The sequence below is a fragment of the Chenopodium album genome, chromosome 25 (assembly GCF_948465745.1).
Source record: "Chenopodium album chromosome 25, dcCheAlbu1.1, whole genome shotgun sequence".
In the NCBI taxonomy this organism is placed as follows: domain Eukaryota; kingdom Viridiplantae; phylum Streptophyta; class Magnoliopsida; order Caryophyllales; family Amaranthaceae; genus Chenopodium; species Chenopodium album.
The window spans coordinates 31,816,134-31,839,587 of NC_137858.1; the positions used below are offsets into that span (position 1 = coordinate 31,816,134).

Below are 23,454 nucleotides of genomic sequence, written 5' to 3' on the forward strand. Positions count from 1 at the left end.
AGAGCACCTAGAGAATGGAATCCTTGTGCATCAATCAACATACATAGAAAAGGTTCTTAAAAGATTCTCTATGGATACAGCACATCCATTGAGTAGCCCTATGGTTGTAAGATCACTTGAAGTAGATAAAGATCCATTCCGACCTCGGGAAAATGATGAAGAGATTCTTGGTCCTGAAGTACCATATCTTAGTGCAATTGGAGCGCTAATGTACCTTGCAAGTCATACACGACCCGACATATCATTTTCGGTTAATTTATTAGCAAGGTTTAGTTCATGTCCAACTCGGAGGCATTGGAATGGGATCAAACATTTACTTCGTTATCTTCAAGGTACGAAGGATATGGGTTTATTTTTCCCAAAGTTTTCCAAAGAACATTTGATTGGTTTTGCAGATGCAGGTTATTTATCTGATCCTCATAATGGTCGATCACAAACTGGATATGTGTTCACATATGGTGGTACTGCCATTTCTTGGCGTTCCATGAAACAAACCATTGCAGCTACTTCTTCCAATCATTCTGAGATTTTAACAATTCACGAGGCTAGTCGTGAATGTGTATGGTTAAGGTCGGTAATTCAACATATAAAAGAGATTTGTGGTTTATCATCAGGGAAGGAGGCACCGACAACTTTATATGAGGATAATGCAGCTTGTATTGCTCAACTTAAGGAAGGATACATCAAAGGTGACAGAACAAAGCACATCTTACCCAAATTTTTCTTCACTCATGATCTTCAGAAGAATGGAGATATAAAAGTATTGCAGATTCGTTCAAGTGAGAATTTAGCAGACTTATTCACTAAGGCTCTTCCGACAACAACATTTAAAAAGTTAGTTTATCGTATTGGATTGCGTCGTCTCAGAGATCTTCAGTGATATAATAATGAGGGGGAGTAATTGCGCGCTGCACTCTTTTTCCCTTATCCATGGTTTTTTCCCACAGGGTTTTTCCTGGAAAGGTTTTTAATGAGGCAGCATATATGCGCATTACATCTATTTTAGATAATAACCATCCAAGGGGGAGTGTTATAAAATATGTTAATAATGGATGGTCATTATAGCTTGTAAATATCACTTTTATGACTATCTTAAGTATGGTGGTAATAGCACCCTTGTAATCCTCCTTTGTCATTAGGTCACATTAACCCTCTCATGAATGGACTCTTCATTGTCCATATAAGTTACAATGTTCACATCTTGTATATATATAGATGGTCATGAAATGGATGAATATAGACAATACAATTACCATCTACATATCTCTCTCTAATCTTCTCCTTTTCCCCTTATTTTATAATAGAAAAGATATAAGTGACTAGATATAGTGTTATATGAGACAAACTTGAGGAAAATGGAGAGATAGATGGATCATTTGCTTCATAATGAGAGTAATATTACACATCATTGCCTCTAGTATAATTATTACCACAAAATTGTGAATATGCTTGATTAAAGGTTGTTCATTAAGCAATTGAACAAACTTGAAAAAAAATATTCAAGGCTTGAGTATTAAAGAAGACTTACTCTAACAATTTCTACTTGTTTATTTGTTGGAAAAATACTAGAAAAAAGAAGTTTATTCAATACCCATAGAATTGAGTCTATCCGGGGTTTCTCAAGTCAAAATGTTTTGGTTTGTAAGTGTGTTTGATTAAAATAGTCATGAGTAGGAGTGAGCAAAAATTTCGGGTACCCACCCGAAATCGGAATCGCAACCGAATAGGAATTGGCGGGTTCGGATTAAGAATTGGATGTGGATAATAAATTAGGGAACCAGTTGCAACTGGTTCGAAATCTAATTCTCAATTTTTTGGATTCGAAACCTGTTAGGTGTCTAGTTACACTATATATATTAAACAAAATATATGTTAAAAACAAAAATATGTCGAATGTAACTAGTTAGCAAAATTTAAATATACATATTTAGGGCTTGTTCACTTCAGCTTAATTTCAGTTCAGTTCAGTTCAGCTCATTTCAGTTTAAAATATATATGTATATATATATATATATATATATATATATATATATATATATATATATATATATATATATATACTCCCTCCGTGTTTTTTTAAGTGACACACTTTTCATATCCGGCCGTGTTTATTTAAGTGACACACTTCCTCTTTTAGAAATTCCTTACATTTTAATAATATATCTTCACCCCACTATCTCTTATTTTATCATTTCTCACTCCTTTCATGGTCCCCAATTCCTCTCACATTCTTTTACTTTATCATTTCTCACTCCTCCAACCTACCCCACTAACATTTTATTTTATAAAAGTCAATAAAATCTCCTAAAACTCTGTGTCGGTGATCAAACTGTATTACTTAAAAAAACACGGTATGTATATATGTATATATGTATATGTATACATATAGGGAGAGGCTCATGCGAGAAAACTTTATATGTGAGAACACATTTATGTTCTAATATGTTAAGGTAGATGTTCTAAAAATAAATTAAACCCATCATCTTCAACCTCAACATTCTCTCTTCTCTCCTCACCAACACTATCCAATCTCTAGTTCCTCTATCACCACCATCGCTTGTTCCATAGCCTTTATGCCGTCACCTCCACCACCATCACTCTTTCTCTTCTCTCCGACATTATGGCCAACACTCTCTCTCCTCTCCACGACGACCACCATCACCACCTGCTCAAGAATTTCATGTGTTTTGTATTAACTTTTGAACAATTATAGTCAAGAATTCAAGTTGTGACGCTTAATCAAAGGTAAACCAAGCTTAATTGACAGTTTAATATGTGAAATCAAATTTTTTTTTTTCATCCAAATCAATCAAATTGGGCAAATTATAGAGTTTGAAATTTCAAGGAATTTTAATTGAATATAAGAAACTAAACAACAATTCATATGTTTTTGTTACCTTGGAAATCAAGAATAAACTGATTTCGAATCAATTCATTGTAAAAGTCGAATTTCAATTCGTGTTCTATATTAACGAATTATGTTCTAAAAAGTTTAAGTAATGTTCTAAAAACTGTTACATATGTTCTAGAATATGTTGCATATGTTCTAAAAAGTATTGCATATATGTTCAGATTTGTTTTTTAGTTTAAGGTCTTAAAATTTGAGTATCATGTTCCAATTAAAACTATATTTTGAAAAGCTAAGTTTACTCTTCTAAGAATTATTACATATGTTAAGAATCATTGAGTCTAGGTTCTAAATTTCTAGGTATTTTGTTCTAAACGCTATGCTACAGAAAGTTAAGTATGATGTTCTAAATTTTTACTCACATGTTCTGATTCTTAAATCAGATGTTCTAAATTACTACTCACATAGATGTTCTAAACTATTACTCATATGTTCTAAATTTTAATTTGAGACACATGTTCTAAATTTTTACTCGAATGTTCTAAATTTTTACTCACGTGTTCTAAATTTAAAATCAGTTCTCATATAAGTATGAATTCTCACATATGAGTCTATTCTCACCGGATCCCTCCCTTATACATATGAGTCGATTCATCGGTTCCAATTTAGGGGAATTAGGTCGGGTTTGGCGAGGTCAGGTCGGGTGAGGTCTTATGTATTTCAAATACAAGTCATCTCAAGTTATCATCCAAGTCGAAATTTGAATTGGGTTTTGTTTAAGTCGGTTTTGAATTAGATGAGGTCGGATACCAATCATTTTTTGACACTTGTAATCCGATACCAATCATGTCGGCAAAATGCGTAGAGCGGGTAAGAGCATAATCATGTAAAATTCAGGTGACAGTGACAACCAAATGTGGCGCCATGACAGAGTCCTGAATAGTTAACTTAATTATATCAGGACAAAAAAACTAACACAGAAGAAGAGAATTTGAGAAAGATAAACAAAAAATGGGGCAATCATCGTCAACGGAAACACCCAATTCCAAAGAGGAGAGAGAATTGGAGACTCAAGCTGCTTCTTCTGGTTCTCTTCCTTTGCTTCAGACTTCATTCTATAAACTCGTCGATCCTTCTTCTCACTCTATTCCTCTCTCTTCTCTTCAGGTTTGACTTGCCCTAGTTTGAATCATAATTTCATCACTTTCTTTGGTTATTGTGATTGAATTATTGTTGTTTAAGTTTTTATTTTTTATTTTTTTTGTTGTGATTTGTTTTTATTTTTGATCAATTTTTGAAAACTAGTTATTATGCAATCAAATGATCGTAATGGCTAATTAGTTATGCAAATTATTGTTAATTTGTTCAGAATTTCTTATTATTGTTTGTTTTAGTGCTTAGAATTGTGGTTAATTTTTGGTTTTAATTCTATGTTATTGCCATTTTTGTGCTATAATTTGTTATCTGCCAATCATTTGTGATACTGATGAAGAGTTGCAAGCAATGGATGAATATAATAGCTAGAAAGTATAAGGAATTTTTATAAATTAGTTCAAAATTACTGCGATAAGCTTGGTTTGTTTTGATGGTGAACTCAGCAACCGTGATTTTATGAGATATCGGTTTTTATTTATCGTAAATTATATCAATATCATGTGTATTAGAATTTACAACAACAACAACAGAGCCTTAGTCCCAAAATGATTTGGGGTTGGTCGATATCATTTGTATTAGAATGTACAAAAATAGAAATAGTTGTATGTTTGGAGAAGAGAGGGAGAAGTTTTATGAAGGCCTCTCAATATTTTAATTTATGTTTCTTAATTTCTACTTTTGTCATAGTTTTCCCATTTGGTTTTATTAGTGAGTGGATGTTTACCTGTTTTTTTTTCTTCTATGGTTTTCCAGCAATGCTTTTCTCTGAAGTATACCAGCATAACCTGCGAAAAAGCCAATGTTCCAGATTGCTTTCTGGGATTTTTGGATCAGATGGCTGCGTCTATAACCGATACTCTATTTGTACCTCAGAAAGAAGGGATAACTTGGGTGGAATTTTTAAGAGGTTATGTTAAATGCTGTGGGAGGATATCAGCTTCATCACTGCTGAACATTATGTTACGGGTGTTTGCATTATCTGCTGATAGAGCTGGGAGCCCAATGGATATACATTTTGATTCCGATGAACTTGATGGAAAGATAAGTGGGTCAATCTCACCTCGGGAGTTAGGGATGATAATTTGGGTATGTTGGATTATGTCCTGGAATTCAAGGAGTTCTAAGAGTGCCACGGAAAGTGAGCATGTGAGCATACCTGATCTGAATCATTTGGTGTTTTCAGCCATTGTTTCTTGTATGGACAATGGTAATGATGTTGATGTATGGAGTACTGATGTATTAAGTCTCGAAGCTGAGCTGACTGCTGGAAAGATACATATGTGGGCCATAAGGACGCTGCCCAACCTCGCAGAATGCTTTTCAAATTTCATTAGTTCCCGACTTAAAGCTGCATCAACTGAGGTATTTACAGTTGAAACTCCTTGTCTTTTCAATTGATATCCTGCCTTAGCTTGTTTGACAAACTGTTTATTTTAGCTGGAATTAGCTTCATAAAGCTCAATTGAATGGAATATATGGATCTCATTGAGCTTAAACATACGATTTTCATTGAGTTTAATGAATGAATTTATATGGCATGCTAGCTAAGTTTGAGGATTCTATGCTGAAGGGTGGCTGACAGGTGTGTAGAATTTTAAGAGAGGTTTTGGGTATTGTGTATTCTTTAACAGCATGTTTGGATGCAATTTCACAAAGGCAGGGTAGGGTAGGGAATGGTAGGGGTAGGGGTAGGGAGAGGAGGAAAGAGAAGGGGGTGGAACCGTGGAAGGAAGGAGGGAAGAAATTCAACTCCATTGTTGGATAAAGGTGATAAGGAAGGAAGGGGCATAATGATCTCAGAGATTACTTCAAACAACACTCTAAACCATTTCCATTTCTATTACCATTGCCTTAAATATTTCCGTTGCTATAGCCACCATCGCCATAAGCGTTACCATTTACATTCTCTCTTCTACCAACCAAAGTCCATCACTTTCCTCCCTCCTCCTTGAGGTTGGATACAAAACGCTTATACCTTCTCCAATTTTCACCGCATTAATCAAATATACAATCCGGTTCTTCATTTTAATCACTCTGAAAAAAAAAAAAAAAAAATCAACGCTAAACAGAAACACAATTGAGTTTGTATAATCGTATGAATGAATTGAAAGTGTGCTTTGGTAGCAGAAAAATCAATCAGCAAAATTGAGATTGATCAGAGTATGATTTGAGAGTGATAAAATCAGAAATCGGTTTTATTAATCAATCAAAATCAAACTGATTACGATAAAAGCGCTAAATTGAAGACATTCCCCAAATTCACCAACGAATTACGACGAAGTAACACAAATTCCAGAAAAAGTTTTGATCTTTTTAGGAATGGGTAGAGTGAAAAAGAAGGGGGGATGGAGGTGACAGAAAGTGTAGATCTGGAGGAGAGATTCTCAAGTGTGCTAGAGCTCTTTAGCAGCCTTTTGAGCTAAAACTATTCTTGGCTTTCCTTTCAATGGTAATATTAAAGTGATTGCATTCGTGGTGTTCCTCATTGATCGTAAATCTCAGAACCTGTTACAAGTGCCCTTGTAAAGTGCAATAAAGAGTGTCTATGAGAGATAGGTTGATCAGGTTGGATTTTGGTCAGGCAATATCTCCATTTGTGTCATTTACAAGTTAAATTATTGTCATTATTTGTAGGGAACTAGTTGTTTATGTTGCCCCTTACAATTTTTTTCCCAGTTTCAAGTTTTCAAGTTATGAGTTGTTATATACTACCTCCGGTTCAATTTAGTTGCAACAAAGTACAAGTTTTCGGAAACCAAGGCAAAAGATTGAAAACATGATTCTGAAAAAATAAGGGTATGTGATTAACCATTAATCTAACCCAAAAAAAAAAAAAAAAACAAATTCAAACTTAATTAAATTAAATAGCCACCACCACCAACACCACCAAGGCACCAAGCAATCAAGCATCACCCAGGCAACCCCGACGCACCACCACCACCTCACGCACCCAGCAACCCGCCGACACACCACCACCACCCCCACGAACCCAGGCAGTACCCAGCAACCCACGAACCCCAGCACCCCACGAACCCAGCCACCCCATGGACCCAGCGACCTGCCGACCCGCCGAACCACCACCACTACCCCACGCACCGATCTGAAACTGCCGATCCACCAACCACCACTCCACGCCACGTACCCACGAAACTGCCGATCTGGGTTGGTGTGCACCGATCTGCAACCACGAACCCAGTCGATTCACCAACCCAGCATACTGCTAGAGAATAGTAAAAGATCAGTGAAGAAACAAGCTATAAATGACAGAAACAGAGGCAACCAAAGGAATGATAGTAGTATTGATGAACAGAGTATCCAGCAATACAACCTTCTTTTGAGAGGAAGGAGCTCTCCCAAACAACTTTCTTAATTAATTTCTTCGATATATTCCCCTTTCTCTCATCCCTTATTAATACCCCAAAATTAAGCCATAAACAAACATAAGCACTCCCTAAGCATGCCAGCCTACAATAACAAACTCCTAACAAACTTTCCCTGAGATTACCAATCTACCCTTCACCCCAAAACTGAATTTAACCACCTGACACCTCAGCAACCTCTAACTTCATTTCCTGATCCTTCTAGCATAAGTGAAGCGAACATCTGGTTTAGGCTGAGTCCTTGCAATACCCCCCACCCAAAGTTTCACCTTGTCCTCAAGGTGGAAACTAGGAAACCTGAGATAACTTCCTCAAAATATTCCCAATTGGCTTCAAAGTCCTGCAGGCCCTTCCAATGAATGAGCACTTCCATGGCAGCTTGTGAATTCCTGACACCCAACACAGCGCAAGGCTCAACTTCCAATACCAGATCAGCAGGCAGGTAGATTAGTTGGCTTGTGCACTGATCCAATGGCCTTCTTCAGTTGAGATATATGAAATACCGGGTGTATTTTAGTTCCTGGGGGAAGCTGCAACTTGTAGGCCACCTTGCCAATCCGCTGAATCACCTGGTAAGGACCATAGAAACGGGGAGAGAGCTTGTCATTAGACCTTCTCACCAAGGACCTTTGCCTATAAGGCTGAAGCTTGAGATACACCATGTCTCCCACCTGAAAATCACCTTCTCTCCTGCCCTTGTCTTCATATTGTTGCATATACACCTAAGTTCCACCTTCAAGTCATCAAGAATGGCATCGCGCTCCTGTAATTGTTCCTCAACAGATGACACAACGGTACTGCCAGCAGAGAACCTGATTAGATGAGGGGGGTCTCTGCCTGCCTTGAACGGGGTGTAGTTGGTTGCAGTGTGAAATGAGGTATTATACCAATATTCTGCCCATGGTAACCAACGAGCCCAAGTATGAGGTTTGCCGTTCACAAAGCATCTCAAATACAATTCCACTCCCTTGTTGACCAGTTTGGCCGTCTGTTTGTGGGTGATAGGCCGTACTTCGCATAAGCTGTGTGCCTTGAAGCTTGAACAATTCAGTCCAAAAGATGCTAAGGAAAACCTTTTCCCGATCTGACACAATGGAGCCAGGGATACCATGCAGCCTCACTACCTCGGACATGAAACAATGCGCCACACTCTGAGCAGTAAAAGGATGTTTGAGTGGTATAAAATGTCCATACTTGGTTAGTCTATCAACAACCACGAGTATGGTGTCCCAACCTAGAGACTTAGGTAAACCTTCGACAAAGTCCATCGAAATGTCCTCCCAAACCCTCTCCGGGATTGGTAATGGTTGGAGCAACCCCAAAGGAGACAAAGTAGAAGACTTATTCTGCTGACACACATGGCAATATTGAACATACTTTGCCACATCTTTCCGTATCCCAAACCAAAACCATTCCCATGCCAACCGTTGATATGTCTTGAGGTCACCCGCGTGCCCACCAATTAGAGAGTCATGATACTCTCTGGGTTGCCTGGTGGTCAGTTCACTTTTCTTAGGGATCACTACCCGCCCTTTGTATTTTAAGACCCCATTCTCCAAGGTAAACCACTTGGGTGTGGCTTCCTGTTTTTGGAGCTGCGAAATCAATCGTTGCAACACCTCATCTTTCTCTATAAAAGCCTGCACATAATCCCAACGAAGACTGCAAGATGTAACCAAGGAACCACATTCAATATCTGGGCTATGTTGCCTAGAAAGGGCGTCTGCCATTGTATTGGTAGAACCCGGCTTATAATGGATATCAAAAGTGTAGCCCAACAATTGCTAATCCACTTTTGGTAGGCTTGTCCCACCTCCCTTTGCTCCAAGAGATACTTTAGGCTCCTCTGATCAGTGCGAACAATAAAGTGCCGGCCTTATAAATAGTGTCTCCATTTCTCCACCGCAAGGACGATGGCCATTAATTCCTTCTCATAAATGGGTTTCCCTCGGTTTCGGATGCCCTAAATATGCCACCGGGTGTTCTGCTTGCAACAGTATAGCCCCAATCCATGCCCTGAAGCATCCAACTCAACAATAAAAGGCAGAGAGAAATTAGGTGCTGCTAAGATGGGAGCGTTTACCATAGCAGCTTTGAGGGCCTGAAAAGCAGTAGTAGCAGCCTCTGTCCACCCAAAATTCTCCTTCCGTAGCTGATGTGTCAAAGGAAGAGCCATCTGAGCATAACCTTTTATGAACTTGCGGTAATACCCCGTAAGACCAAGGAACCCCCGAAGTTGCTTCAGAGTCGTGGGAGGAGGCCAATCTAACATTGCTTGAACCTTAGAAGAGTCCACTTCAACCCCAGCAGCCGAGATAACGTGGCCTAAGTAAGCCACCTTTTCCTTCCCTACTTCACACTTCTTAAAATTAGCAAAGAGCTGATGGTCTGCCAAAGTTTGCAACACTTGCTGCAAGTGCACTTTGTGAGTCTCCACTTACACCAAAATGTCGTCAAAAAAGACCAACACGAACTTACGCAAGAATGGCTTGAAGACTTCGTTCATAAGCGACTGAAAAGTTGCCGGGGCGTTGGTGAGCCCAAAGGGCATTACGAGAAATTCGTAATGTCCTTCGTGGGTTCTAAACGCCGTCTTATGGATGTCCTCGGGCTTAACCCGAATCTGATGGTAACCAGATTTCAGGTCCAATTTTGTGAAAAATCACCGCACCTCCCAATTCATCAAGTAATTCGTCAATGACGGGGATTGGGAACTTATCAGGGATTGTTTCTTTGTTTAACGCCCTATAATCGACACAAAAACGCAATGAACCGTCCTTCTTCCTAACCAACAAAACTGGACTAGAGTAAGCACTTGTCGAGGTCTGAATTATCCCTGCATTGAGCATATATGTGACTAACTTTTCAATCTCGTCCTTCTGTGACTGTGGGTGGGTATCTGTACGGCCGAACACTGACCGGATTTGCTCCATTCTTCGGCACAATGGCATGCTCTATCTGCCTATGTGGGGGTAACCCCTCTGGCATGTGAAATACCTCCTGAAATTGCTGTAGCAGAGGTTGGAAGGCAGGAGGAATTACGGGTCCCTCCTCCCCTGCCATCTCTAAATGATTAAATTCAAGCAAGTAACCATGGCCTTCCTTCTGCAAATTTTTAATCAAAGCTTTCAACGAAATTCCAGTACGCCCCAAGTGCGGATCACCTGTGAAAGTGTTCATAATACCATCCAATTGAAACTTTAGAGCCTGGGTCTTCCAATTGGTCGTGATTGTGCCAAGCTTCTCCAACCATTGAATACCAAGTATCATATCCGAACTCCCCAACGGCAGAATGAGAAAGTCCTCCACTATCACTATCACCACCCCCTGAAGGTCCAACAAAACGCCTTTACACACGCCTTCCCCTTGCACCGCCTCTCCCGTTCCGAGTGTAACACCGAAGCTTCTGGAATCAGTCCATTTCTATGCAGCAACATTGGAAATGAAGTTATGGGTTGCTCCCGGATCAATCATCACCACCACCGAGCACCCATTTACCACACCTGTCATACGTATTGTCTTAAGACTAGTTAACCCTATCACCGAACATAAAGAAACACCAGGGGTTGGTTCTGGTGGAGGAGGTAGGGGGTCATCAGGAATCGTTTCAACCATGGCGCACTCACCAGCATCCATTTCGTCCTCATCCTCCACCGTGCGCAGAACGCTCAAGCCGCGGCGCTGACATCGGTGATTAATGTTTCATTTTTCGTCACAACGGAAGCATAAACCAAGCTCGCGCTTCTGCTGAAGCTCTTTCTCGGTGAGCCGCCGTAATTCGGTGGGTTTTTTGTGGGTAATAAAGGTGTTTTGGGTCGGGAAAGCTGAGAGGTGGTGGAGTGGTGGTTCGGGTTTGTGTTTAGGATTGGTGTCGATCTAGGTAAGGTGTTTAGGTTGGGTCGTGGGTTTGGTATGGGAGTTCGCCAACTGGGTAGCCAGTAGGAGGTTTGGGCCGTGGGCTGAGTTTTAATTTTTCCTCAACCCGCATCGCTAACTCCATGGCCCGATCCAAAGTGATCGGATCCAAGAGTCGGACCTCGACCCGGATTTTTTCACTCAAGCCATTTATAAACTGACCCTTAGCAATCTCCTCTAGAATTCCCTCAATCTCCCTCAATCGGAGCCAAGAGTTCAATGAAGTGACGTTAATATTCCACCACCGACCCGGTTTGCTGCCACTGCTCATGAAGAGTTCCGGTGGCGGTGGATCTGAAACGACGGAGAAGCAGCTTTTTCAGTGCCTCCGACATCATCAGAGGGTGGCACCGGTGTTCCCATTCGTACCAAAGTAACGCGTTACCGTCGAGCGCCACCACCGCAGCCTCCAAGCGATCCTCCTCCGTCAGCCGATAAAAATGGAAGAACCTCTCAGCATAGAGGATCAATCCATCGGGATTAGTACCATCATAAAGGGGCAAATCGAGTTTGCGCAACTTCCAATTTGATTGGAAACCACCTACTGCGGATGCGTACCGGCGAACGGGTTATCCCACTGATAAGTGGATCCATTCGTTCCAGGTACACAATTCTCCGATCGATTCTTCTCCGATCTAGCAGCGAGCTGAGTCGTGAGATCGACCTTGAATGCTGCAAGAGCCGAGGCGATCTCTTCCGCAACTCGACCTAGGACACCCGCAATCTCCTGTTCTAGGAGATCCAAACGTTGTCCATGGGTAAGGCGAGCCATCCTGAACTCCGGCGAAGATCTTGGCTGCTCTGACACCAAATTTGCTAGAGAATAGTAAAAGATCAGTGAAGAAACAAGCTATAAATGACAGAAACAGAGGCAACCAAAGGAATGATAGTAGTATTGATGAACAGAGTATCCAGCAATACAACCTTCTTTTGAGAGGAAGGAGCTCTCCCAAACAACTTTCTTAATTAATTTCTTCGATACATTCCCCTTTCTCTCATCCCTTATTAATACCCAATTAAGCCATAAACAAACTTAAGCACTCCCTAAGCATGCCAGCCTACAATAACAAACTCCTAACAAACTTTCCCTGAGATTACCAATCTACCCTTCATCCCAAAACTAAATTTAACCACCTGACAACTCAGCAACCTCTAACTTCTGGTTATTTCTTGATCCTCCTAGCATAAGTGAAGCGAACATCCGGTTTAGGCTGAGTCCTTGCACATACCCACGAAACCAAACCCAAACCAACCCACCACCACCACCCCACGCACCCAGCACTGCCGATCCACCAACCCACCAAACCAATGAAACCATACCCACGAAACTCGCCGATCTGAAACCACGAAACCCGACCCATGAATCAAACCCACTACGTCGTCGTTCTGCAACCCCCCGCCGCCAATCTGCAACCACGAACCCAGCACTGCCGATTCACCAACCCAGCAAACCCACGAAACCAAACCCACGAAACTTACCCACGAAACCTGCCGATTTGCAACCCCCCACCGCTCGTAACACCATGAAGCCACCATGAAAATGGGGTTGGAGGAGGAGAGAGAATATTAAATGGGATGAGAGTTTAATTAATTAAGGTTGGGGTTTAATTTAATGAAATCAGATTTATAATTTAATAAGGGTGTTTAAGAAAAAAAGTAAGGGCATATATGTCATTTTATAGGCCAAAAGTTACCAAATAAGGAAAAAAAATTTGTTGCAAGCAATTGAACCACCCCAAAATGGAAATTGTTGCATCTAAATTGAACCAGAGGTAGTATAAGCTATTGTTACTTATTGTAGCGATTATGAGCATCCTGTGACTCTTTTTGCATAGGACAATGATCATCCCATAGAATAAAGCATGTAAAGACAAAAAAACGTTTAGGAGGGGTGGAATATAATGAAAATGTTTGACGGGTTCCAACTTTCAAGTAGATTTTTATGCTTAAAACCCAACTTTTTCTGGTAGATTTCAGGTTTGATTTTGAGTTAGAAATAAATTTCCAATGGAAAGGCTGAAAAGCATAGTCAATGGACAAGAGGAAAATATTCCTTGTTCTGCCTCTTGCTGGTCTCATGGAACAAAGGAGGTTGGGTTAGTCGAATGATTCGGTTTTGCGATGCAAATTGGCCATTTTATCACTAAGTAAATAAATGTTAGTGTGAAAGAATGTAATTCAGTAGTACTGATTCTACTGAGTAATTAACTGTTCTTTTATTGGCTGAAATTTCTGCATTAAGTATGATAATCTCTCTTACTGGCCCCTAAATTAGGTCTTCTACCTGTCAGAATCGGATCATTCTGATAACATTGGTGGCAGCTTAGTTTCTGTAAGATCATTTATCACATCCCGTGCAAAATTGTAATAATATTGAGTCTGCAATTTCCCTTGAGAATATAAAAACTATGCGCTAGAGAAGATATGTTACCTTGGAGGACTTTCCATGCAACTGATGTAAGATACACTAATTTCCATGATTTCCTCAATTATAATCTTTTTATTTGTGCTATTTTATATCTATGCCAAGCCAGCTCTCAAAGTATAGACTATGAAGTCATTGAAAGGAAATCACAGCTTTCATGGCCTTGAAATGAAAATTACTAGTGCATTCCTTGGCATTTGGATTGTGGAAGACGCCTGAACCTTTGGACACAGCATGCCCAAACCGTTAGGCTCATGTTTCCCTTGCAGCATACAGCATTGTGCACACACAATATCATAGCTCAATGATCTGCCTTGAGCAGTCAATAACCTATGTTTAAAGAACTTTCAATTTAATTTAAAACAATCATTTATCAAAAAGCAAACATAGAGACTAAGTTTTGGATATGTCCTAGTATACCTCACATCACTGATTATGCTCTGCCAACAAGGATATTATTTCTGGGGATCAACACTTGATCTTTTGCTAAGTTGAATTTCAGATAGTTGATCCCAGCTGCGACGACCTTTCCAATACTCAATTTCTCAGTTTGTTATATTAGATTTCCTTGGTTCTTCCCTGAAGACCATTGATGCTCTATTTACTGTTAATAAGGGACATTACTTTCTGAAAGGCTGAAACAGATTGAGGAACCCATAGAGAATTCCTTGCTATCTTTTGGTCCTCATCATATCCTAGACAGGAGCTTTGCTAGAGATGTTGGGATAATGACATGTTATAGTATTATATATTGGTGATAATGCCTGAAAAACTTTTGTTCCCCTTAATAATTATCCACAGAAGGACCATCTCATGTCTCATATTATTTATGCTCTCTTCTTTATCTTACCTGCAACATAAAGTGGGAACATAAGCTGGTACCTAGTGTTGTTAAGCTAGCCCACCTGCAGACCATGTAGCAGTTCCTATGTTTCAGATCGTGATTCTCTGTTGTGTGGAGAGCGAATGACAAATTGTTTTTAATATACCAAGATTCCAGCATTTTACCAAGTAGCTTAATTATCAGGATTAGCATCAAAAGATTCTGTTGATGAATTTCATCATAATAGTGAAAACAAAAATGCTCAAGAGTATCCTCAATCATATAAGGTTTCTCAATACATGCAATGTATTTTCTTTTGGGAAATTTCACCACTCTTGCATCATTTTACCAATGGAAAACTTTTTCTTTTTTTTATTTGGAGTTACCTCACTTCCCAGAGTACCCACTGCATAAGTGAGGGCAAATCCACAATTGTAGCTTAGTTGTACAAACTTTCTCTTCTAACCACATATATTGAGAAATGGAGGTAGTATTATCTTAAACAATTGATGCTGTGATGAGGTGTGTAGACAGCTTGTCTAGAATGCCAGTGTTGTGTTGACTCCAGTATTTGGTGTCCCATGAGTCGTCTCTTCCCATTTTCCTCCTGATTTTAATCTAATTGGACTGTGAAAGTTTATTATTTATAAAATTATAAAAGAACAACAGTGATTGATCCTATTTTTGTCTTGTTACCAGCAGCCTACTGGAACAGAAGCTTCAGGGACAATGGCGGCTGAATCCACTTCTGTAGAGTCAAGCGAAGTTCATATTCTAACTTGTGGTAGGGCATGGGCAATGGCTCTTTCCCAAAGAAGTAACATAAGTGAGGAGCTTTTAAGGATATGCTTCCCTAGCAAGAATGATGTGATTCCGGATAGCCTTCTTTATCGGTTCGTCATCAATATCTATGATTCTGTATTGGGCATTTCTATTTATCTTTAATTTGTTTGATGTTTGAAGGAATTCCTATAAGTTTCCAGTTGAACTACATGCAGTCTTTAACATCAACCTATATGTCTCCCCATACCCCGAATCATTAAAAATACTACTCTCTAGGCGGGCACCTATGTTACTTGGACTCTTCATTTTATCTCAAGTACCCGTGTCGGACACCGACACGTACTCGTGTTGGACATAGGTACCCAAGTCCGAGTAACATAGGTGGGCTCACATTTGCCATTTGCTATGCTTTTTCCATGAATTGAGCAATCTTGTACTTGATTTGGTTGTCTCAATGTTAACTCATTCTACCAAGTTAAGCATAATTGGCTTTGAAAAGGTTGACTCTAAATCCCAGCTGAGAATACATAAAATTCTATTTCTTGTATATTGTTTTGCTATTTGTTGTAAATTTTTGATGAATATGTCTCTGTTTTAGTACATCTATGAAGCGTTCTTTGGCGTAGATTGTGGTGTTCTATGTAGTGTACTTTAGCATAGATTTAGTGTATTAATCCAGTGCTCCCTTTGACGCACTTCCCTCTTTGGATGCTTCAAAATAATTGTTAAGTTCCTTACTTTAGACTTGATTCACCACCATTGAAATGTTGTTATCTCATCTATCATGGCTCACTTACTTTTACACTCTCACATGCTTCCCCCCCCCCCCCCCCTTTTTGTTTTCCAAATGTAAGGCCTGTTATGTTCACTTTATTTTCATTTATTTCAGCTCTAATAGTTCGATAAGTTCAGTTTACCCAAGTTCAATTTACAATTAAAATAAGTTTTAGGAAATTTTGACATTTGCTACCAGTAAAAACACCACGCTTCACATTTGCTACCAATTTAAATTTTTTTAATACTTTACTACCACCTAAAATAGAGTTTGTTAAAAGTCACTATCACTTAACAGAAACCTAACAGTTTCGTTAAGTGGGGCCCAATATTTCATTAAATAATAATTTAATTTATTAAAAACAAAATCCCCAGCCACCGAAACACCAAACAGCCACCTTCCCCTGACGCCGGCGAACCCCCAGACCACCACCACCGACACCACCGTAACCCCCAAATCCGGCGACGCCCCATACCAACACCACCGACACTGCCGTAACCCCCAGACCCAGACCACCACCACCGTAACCCCTAAACCCATACCAACACCACCGTAACCCCATTTCCCCCTTCCCTCCACCAGAAATCGCCCCCCCTCCCCTGATTCCCCCACCGAAATCGACCCCCCTCCCTTTCCCCTACCCTTTTCGGCCATCCCTAACCCTAAACCACCACCCCAAAACCACCATAACCGAAACCCTAAAATTCTTTTAGGGTGGTTTTGGGGTGGTGGTTTAGGGTTAAGGATGGCCGAAAAGGGTAGGGGAAGGGAGGGGGGTCGATTTCGGTGGGGGAATCAGGGGAGGGGTGCCGATTGCCGGTGGAGGGAAGGGGGAAGGGGGTGGTTTTGGTTCGGGGTGGGGGTTGGGGCTCAAGAACGGGGAAAGGGGGGATGGGCTGTGCATAGGGTGGGGGAAAGGGAGGGGGTGGGTTCGCGCGCCGGCGCCGGCAGGGGGATGGGGGAGGGCAGTTGAGGGGAGGGGTGGCAGTGAGGAGGAGGGGTGGCTGCAAGGTGGTTGGAGGGGTGGCTAAACAGTAGAGTGGGCCCACTAACGGAAATAGTAACAAAATAAGGCATGTGGTAGTGATTTTTAACAAACTCTATTTTAGGTGGTCATAAAGTAAAAAAAAATTTAAACAGGTAGCAAATGTGAAGCGTGGTGTTTTTAGTGGTAGCAAATGTCAAAATTTCCTAAGTTTTAATAAAGTCTAATAAGTTCATATAAGTACAAATCGGGTGAATAGAACACACCCTTAAATCCATTGAACGTTTTCTTAAGCTTTGTGCCCAAATGCACGTGTAAATTATTCAGAAACTGAGGAGTAAATTTCTGGCAACTTCTTAATGTGAAGACTGAATGAGGTCATCCGATGGTAATTTGTCAAAATACTGTATTTTTCATTTATGTCTCCTGTGTTAAATATGCACCATTTAATTATGAAATATTTTCCTTGATAAATGATTTTTGTATTACTTTATCATTGTATAGAGTGACTGGTCACTAATATCTAGTTTTATGCATCTGGGAAAAAAAAAATATGTATTTAATAAATAAACATGTAGCAGCGACTTGTTGATGCCAAGAGTAACTGCATTTGGGGGTTGTTTAAGTAGTTAGGCTTCACCTGATATAGGAGCAAACCCTGAGTTATAATATTTTATGTCAATTTAATTGAACACCTGCTGCAAAATAAAGCTTGAAGTTCAAATCTACTTATAACATATATATATGGACTGGATAGCCTTCAGTCTCATGTTGGCTGGACACACTACTTATGAGCTGGAGACTGATTACTGTCATTGCTTTACAGGTCTTATCATCATGGGAAAGGGCTGAACAGATTATGGTCAAATGTTGATGGTTATCATGGACCATTGCTATTGTTGATCTCTGCCTTTTCAGGTGAATCCAGTGAGATCAGCCAGAAATGGATCTTAGGGGCTCTCGCACCACAAGGGTTTGAAAACAGAGATGGATTCTATGGGAATGGGGGTTGTCTATATTCTATATTCCCAGTCTTTCATGTATTTTCTGCATCTGGTATGTGAACGTGATAGTATAAGAATTTTTCAAGTGACTGTATGATATTTACTATTGTACTTAAATTTGAGAGCCCTTTCTATCGGCAGGAACGGAGAAGAACTACCTTTATAGTCATTTGCATTCAACTGTTAGAGCATATGATCCACACCCAAAGCCTGTTGGGATTGCATTTGGAGGAACTAGCGGGCATGAAAGAATATTCCTTGATGATGACTTTGCAAAGGTTACTGTACGTCATCATGCTGTCGACAAAACATACCAGCATGGCTCTCTATTTCCTAATCAGGTGATGAGTTGAATCCTGGTAGTAAGCCTCCATAAATCTGTGGTACCAATATACATCCTATTATCACAATGTTGGTTGAGTTCATTTGCATGTGTAAGGCTACAAGTTTCCAACTTGGTTTTTGTTTATTCTACCCAAAAAAAAAAAGTGTCCAATTTGGGTACATGATTAGATTTCAGACAAACCATCTTCTGGAATTTTAGGATAGGTTATCTTGGTCACAAAATATTCTCTATGTCGTAACTATGTTGGATTTGCAGCTTAGATTATCCATCTTGCCTATAATGTGCTAGTGCAATTACCATGAACACCCCTTTCTGGTTATATGTGATTGTTGAGGTCTTTAATTATCTTTTTTAGGGTTACCTTCCTGTTGAAGCGTCAGTCCTCGATGTGGAAGTGTGGGGATTAGGCGGTAAAACTGCAAGGGATATACAAATGTCTTACCAGAAGAGAGAGGAGCTTTTCACAGAGCAAAGGCGCACGGTAAATTTCCTTTTAGGTCACAGTAAATTGATGATTTTGCTAACCATGATCTCAGATGCAAGAAAAAAAGTACTTATCTTTGGTTTGAGTTGGTTTCAGATTGATTTGAAAACGTTTACTAACTGGGAAGATTCCCCTGAGAAGATGATGATGGACATGATGTCTAATCCGAATACAGTTCGACGTGAGGATCGGTAACTTCGCATTTTGAAATAGCAGATGACATATATGTTTGTATTTATGGTTGGGGTGTATCTAAGAAATATCAACAAGCTTTTGCCTCTTGTCAGTTTTTTACTACCTCCGTTGCATTTTATTTGCAACGATTAGAAAATTGCAAATAATATGAAACGAATGTAGTATTTTTATTTTTATTTTTATTTTTATTCAAATCTGTAACTACGCGAGTTTATATACTACCTCCGGTACACATTATATGCAACTTTGGAGCTCTCACGGAACCCAAGAAAAAATTTCATAAAAGTTAATTAATGAATACAAGAGTATGTAATTAAGGGTAGGAGACTTTCCCATAACTCCGTCGAAAGATAGGGTTTGCTCCCTCGCGTAACGATCGTTCTCCATTCTCATGGCGGAGGACCTAATTGATAAGTACTCTTCTTTGAAATTGAATGATGATGATGGCAGTGTAGTAGATTTAGGAGAAATTGACAGTTCGAAACCCGAAGAAAACCTAGCGCTATTATTGGTTGGTCGATTGTGTACTGCTTGCCCATACAATGTTGAAGCTTTTAAGCGAACGATGAAGAAGGTATGGGCTCCATCTGATGGTCTGATTATCAGAACTTTAAGCCCTAATTTGTACGCTTATCAGTTTTTCCACTGGCGAGACAAGGAGGTCTTCAATGGGAGACCATGGTGCTGGGATAACCACTTGCTAGTTCTAAATGAAGTGAAAGGGGATGAACAACCCGATCAAGTCAATCTGCAATTTACTCCGTTCTAGGTGAGGGTGAGTAAATTTCCCTTCAATTGCTGCTCAGATGAATACGTGAAGGCTTTGGTCGCCGGTTTAGGGGAATTATTGGAGATGGAGGAGGATGCTCTTGGTCTGAATCGATATAGGAGGGTTTGAATTTTGATTGACATTGATAAGCCCTTGCGTAGCTATCAGAGGGTTCGAGACAGGGGAGGGAATAAAATCAAGTTGGAGTTCAAATACGAACGATTACCATATTTTTGCTTTGCCTGTGGGGTGATTAGGCACTCAGAGAAGGATTGCTTGGCTGTTTTAGAGGAGGAGAAGGAGAAAAGATTGGGATGGGGACTTTTTCTTCGAGCTTCGCCTAGAAAGGGTAGAGCAAAAGAGGTGGAGGAACTCGAGGAAATCACCAAGGGGAAGCGCTAGTTATTTGTGACGAAAGGGGAAGATAAGCAGATCGAGTCTTGTAAAACTGGAGCTGCCCATGTTGCTGTAAGGGAGGAGACTGGAAGTATCATATCTTTGGATACTCAAAAGCAGGGAGGCGTGGTAGTTGATGAGGGGAAAGGGGACAAGGGGGAGGTGAGTAAGGGAATTATAGCGGATTTTAGGAGTAATAAAGAGGGGGACCCAGGACATTTGTCCTCTTTCACTTCCACAAAGGAAGTTCCTAGTAAACAAAGTGGGAGCAGAACTTTTAAAAGAATTGCCAAAGTTGGTGTGGGGACATCCTGTGCAAATGAGGGCCCCCTTATGGGTCTGAAAAGAGTGGCTAGTGAGACTCTCTCTAGGCCAGCAGATAGTGTCTCGATTGATGGAAAGAGATTGAAGATGGATGAACCGGTTTATCATGATGACATTATGGCGGAGTTTGGTTTGGACCAACCCCTTCGTGACCTGAGTCTCCTATGTTGGAACTTCCGGGGGATAGGCAACCCCTGGTTAGTTCGCAGACTCCGGAAGTGGAGTAATCTTTATGCCCCTGACATGGTGTTCATTTCGGAGACTATGATCAGTAAAATAAATGTGGAAGGTATAAAGGAGAGAATTGGTTTTTCGAATGCTTTTGGTACGTGTGTCGAGTATAGGTAAATCGGGTGGCATTTGTTTGTTTTGGAGTGCAGATAAGGTGAATTTTACACTTGTTTCTTTTTCTCAAAACCATATTTGTGGGGATGTTAAGAAGGGCGATGTAAAATGGAGATTTGTAGGTATCTATGGTGGCCGGACTCTTCTAATAAGCACCGTACATGGCAACTCATCCATCGTTTATGTGAGGGAGTGGAGTTACTGATTATTTTCGGAGGCGACTTTAATGAAATATTGCAGTATGGTGAGTATGAAGGGGGGGTCGGAAAGGGATAGAAGAGAGATGGCTGGCTTTCGAGAAGTGTTGGACAGTTGTGAGCTTAGGGACCTTGGGTATAAGGGGCAGTGGTAAACTTGGGAGAGGGGTGATTCGGTTGCTACTAAAGTCCGAGAGAGGCTCGACCGTTTTTGTTTCCTCTTCATCGTGGCTTAGACTACATCTGGGAGTCTATGTTGAGCATCTATTGAAGTACCTGTCTGATCACTTGCCCATACTCACTCGGTTTGAAGATAAAAATGGTCGCAAAAAGAAGAACAAGAGGAGATATATGTTTGAGACGGCATGGCATCTAGACAATGAATGTGAAGGGGTTGTGCGTGGTGCCTGGAGTGATGCTGCGGGAGAGTGTGTTGTTGGAAAATTGATGGAAGTTGGGAAGAAATTGTTGGCATGGAGTAGAGACAAATTTGACGACCTAGGGCGCCAGATTGAGAACAAAGAGGCTGACTTGCGTGCTGCCTAGCAGAGTAGAGTATCTCCTGCTAGTTGTGCGGAATGCTCTCGGTTGGAAAAAGAACTTAATGCATTACATGAAAAGCAAGAGGCTCATTGGTATATACGCTCTAGAGTTGCGAAGATTCGCAATGGGAATAGAAATACGAGTTATTTTCATCATAAGGCATCGCAAAGAAAGAAGAAGAACACAATTTCTGGAATTTATGATTTAAATGGTGAGTGGCAGAATGATGATAAGAGGGTCGAAGGGGTGATAACGGAGTATTATAAAGGAATTTTTGAGACAGGTTCGCCATCTGAGCCAGAGCTAAATGAAGTCCTTCAACACGTGCAAAGCTATATTTCACCGGAGCAAAATGCAAGCTTGCTTAGGCCCTATTCGAAAGATGAGATTTTTATCGCTCTTCAACAAATGCACCCGTGTAAGGCCCCGAGCCCTAATGATATGCACGTTATCTTTTATTAGAAATTTTGTCATATTGTGGGTAATGAGGTGACTAATTTCATGAGTAGTGTTCTATGTGGTTCCTTGTCTCTTGATCATGTTAATAGGACTAATATTGTTTTAATCCCAAAAGTGAATGAGGCGAAAGTGACTGCTGAACTTGTTAGCCTGTGTAATGTTTTATATAAGCTTGTGCCTAAGGTGCTTGTAATGAGAATGAAATTGATTTTGCCTAGAATTGTTTATGAAAATCAAAGTGCATTTGTTCTGGGGAGGTTAATTACTGATAACGCCCTTATTGCATTGGAATTGTTCTATAAGATGAAGAAGAGGAGTAATGACAGGAAAGGCACTATAGCTCCGAAACTAGATATGAGCAAAGCTTATAATAGGGTGGAGTGGGGTTTCCTTAGGAAACTATTGTTGACTATGGGATTCAATGGAACATGGGTGAACCTTGTCATGATGTGTGTGTCGACTGTGCGTTACTCTTTCATTATTAATGGAAGAGTATGGGGAGATATGGTCCCGTCCTGGGTGTTAAGGCAAGGGGATCCTCTCTCCCTTACCTTTTAATTCTTGTGGAGGATGCTCTGTCTCATATGTTGCAGAGTAGAGTTCAAACTGAATTGCTCCATGGGGCAAAGGCAAGCCGGAATGGCCCTATTATCTCTCATCTCCTTTTTGCGGATGATAGTCTCCTTTTTGCTAGAGCGAATCGACGGGAATGCGAAGCAATAGTTGATATTTTCAACAAGTACGAAGTAGCATCCGGGCAGAAAATTAATTATGAAAAGTCGGAAGTTTCTTTTAGCAAAGGTGTGAGACAAGAGCAAAGAGAAGAGTTAATGGGAGTTCTACATATGCGACAAGTAGATAGACATGAGAAGTACCTTGGTATTCCCACATTGGTTGGTCAATCGAAGAAGGTAATTTTTGCAGCTCTGTTGGATAAGATTTGGAAAAAGTTCAAAGGGTAGAAAGAAAAGCTTCTCTCTCGTGCCGGGAAAGAAGTTCTTTTGAAGTCTATGATCCAAGCCATCCCGAAATATTTAATGGGAGTGTATAAGTTTTCGTGCTCGGTTATAGAGAAGATGGGGAGTGCAATGGCTAGATTTTTTTGGGAACAATCCGGGTCGAGGAGGAAAGTTCATTGGAGGAGTTGGGCGGATATGTGTACTCCAAAGTGTTTAGGTGGTATGGGCTTTCGAGATGTAAGTGTTTTTAATGATGCTCTTCTCGGAAGGCAAGCTTGACACCTTATGACTAATGAGGATTCTCTTGTTGGTAGAGTGATGAAAGCTAAGTACTTCCCTCAATT

General features: G+C 40.4%; 1 protein-coding gene across 2 annotated transcripts; it reads left to right on the forward strand.

The window, feature by feature from the left end:
* The first annotated feature begins 3,677 nt into the window (after positions 1 to 3,677).
* On the forward strand, positions 3,678 to 19,362 carry LOC145614734 (uncharacterized). 2 transcript variants are annotated; one of them, XM_081669805.1, is made up of 7 exons: positions 3,678 to 4,015; positions 4,757 to 5,365; positions 15,249 to 15,439; positions 17,916 to 18,145; positions 18,235 to 18,434; positions 18,795 to 18,920; positions 19,020 to 19,362. In XM_081669805.1, exons 1-7 carry the CDS (start codon positions 3,860 to 3,862, stop codon positions 19,116 to 19,118), a joined length of 1,611 nt encoding a protein of 536 aa, XP_081525931.1. In that variant the 5' UTR covers positions 3,678 to 3,859; the 3' UTR covers positions 19,119 to 19,362. The 2 variants fall into 2 exon arrangements, with proteins under 2 accessions (XP_081525931.1, XP_081525930.1); XM_081669804.1 differs by having other exon boundaries at positions 3,679 to 4,015; positions 15,246 to 15,439.
* The last annotated feature ends 4,092 nt before the right edge of the window (positions 19,363 to 23,454 follow it).

Excerpts from the sequence above, each read along its gene's own strand:
- LOC145614734 (XM_081669804.1), top strand. The coding sequence starts at position 3,860 with ATGGGGCAATCATCGTCAACGGAAACACCCAATTCCAAAGAGGAGAGA. Across the intron at positions 4,016-4,756 it reads TTCCTCTCTCTTCTCTTCAG|CAATGCTTTTCTCTGAAGTA; the intron begins GTTTGACTTGCC and ends ATGGTTTTCCAG. Across the intron at positions 18,435-18,794 it reads GCTCTCTATTTCCTAATCAG|GGTTACCTTCCTGTTGAAGC; the intron begins GTGATGAGTTGA and ends TATCTTTTTTAG.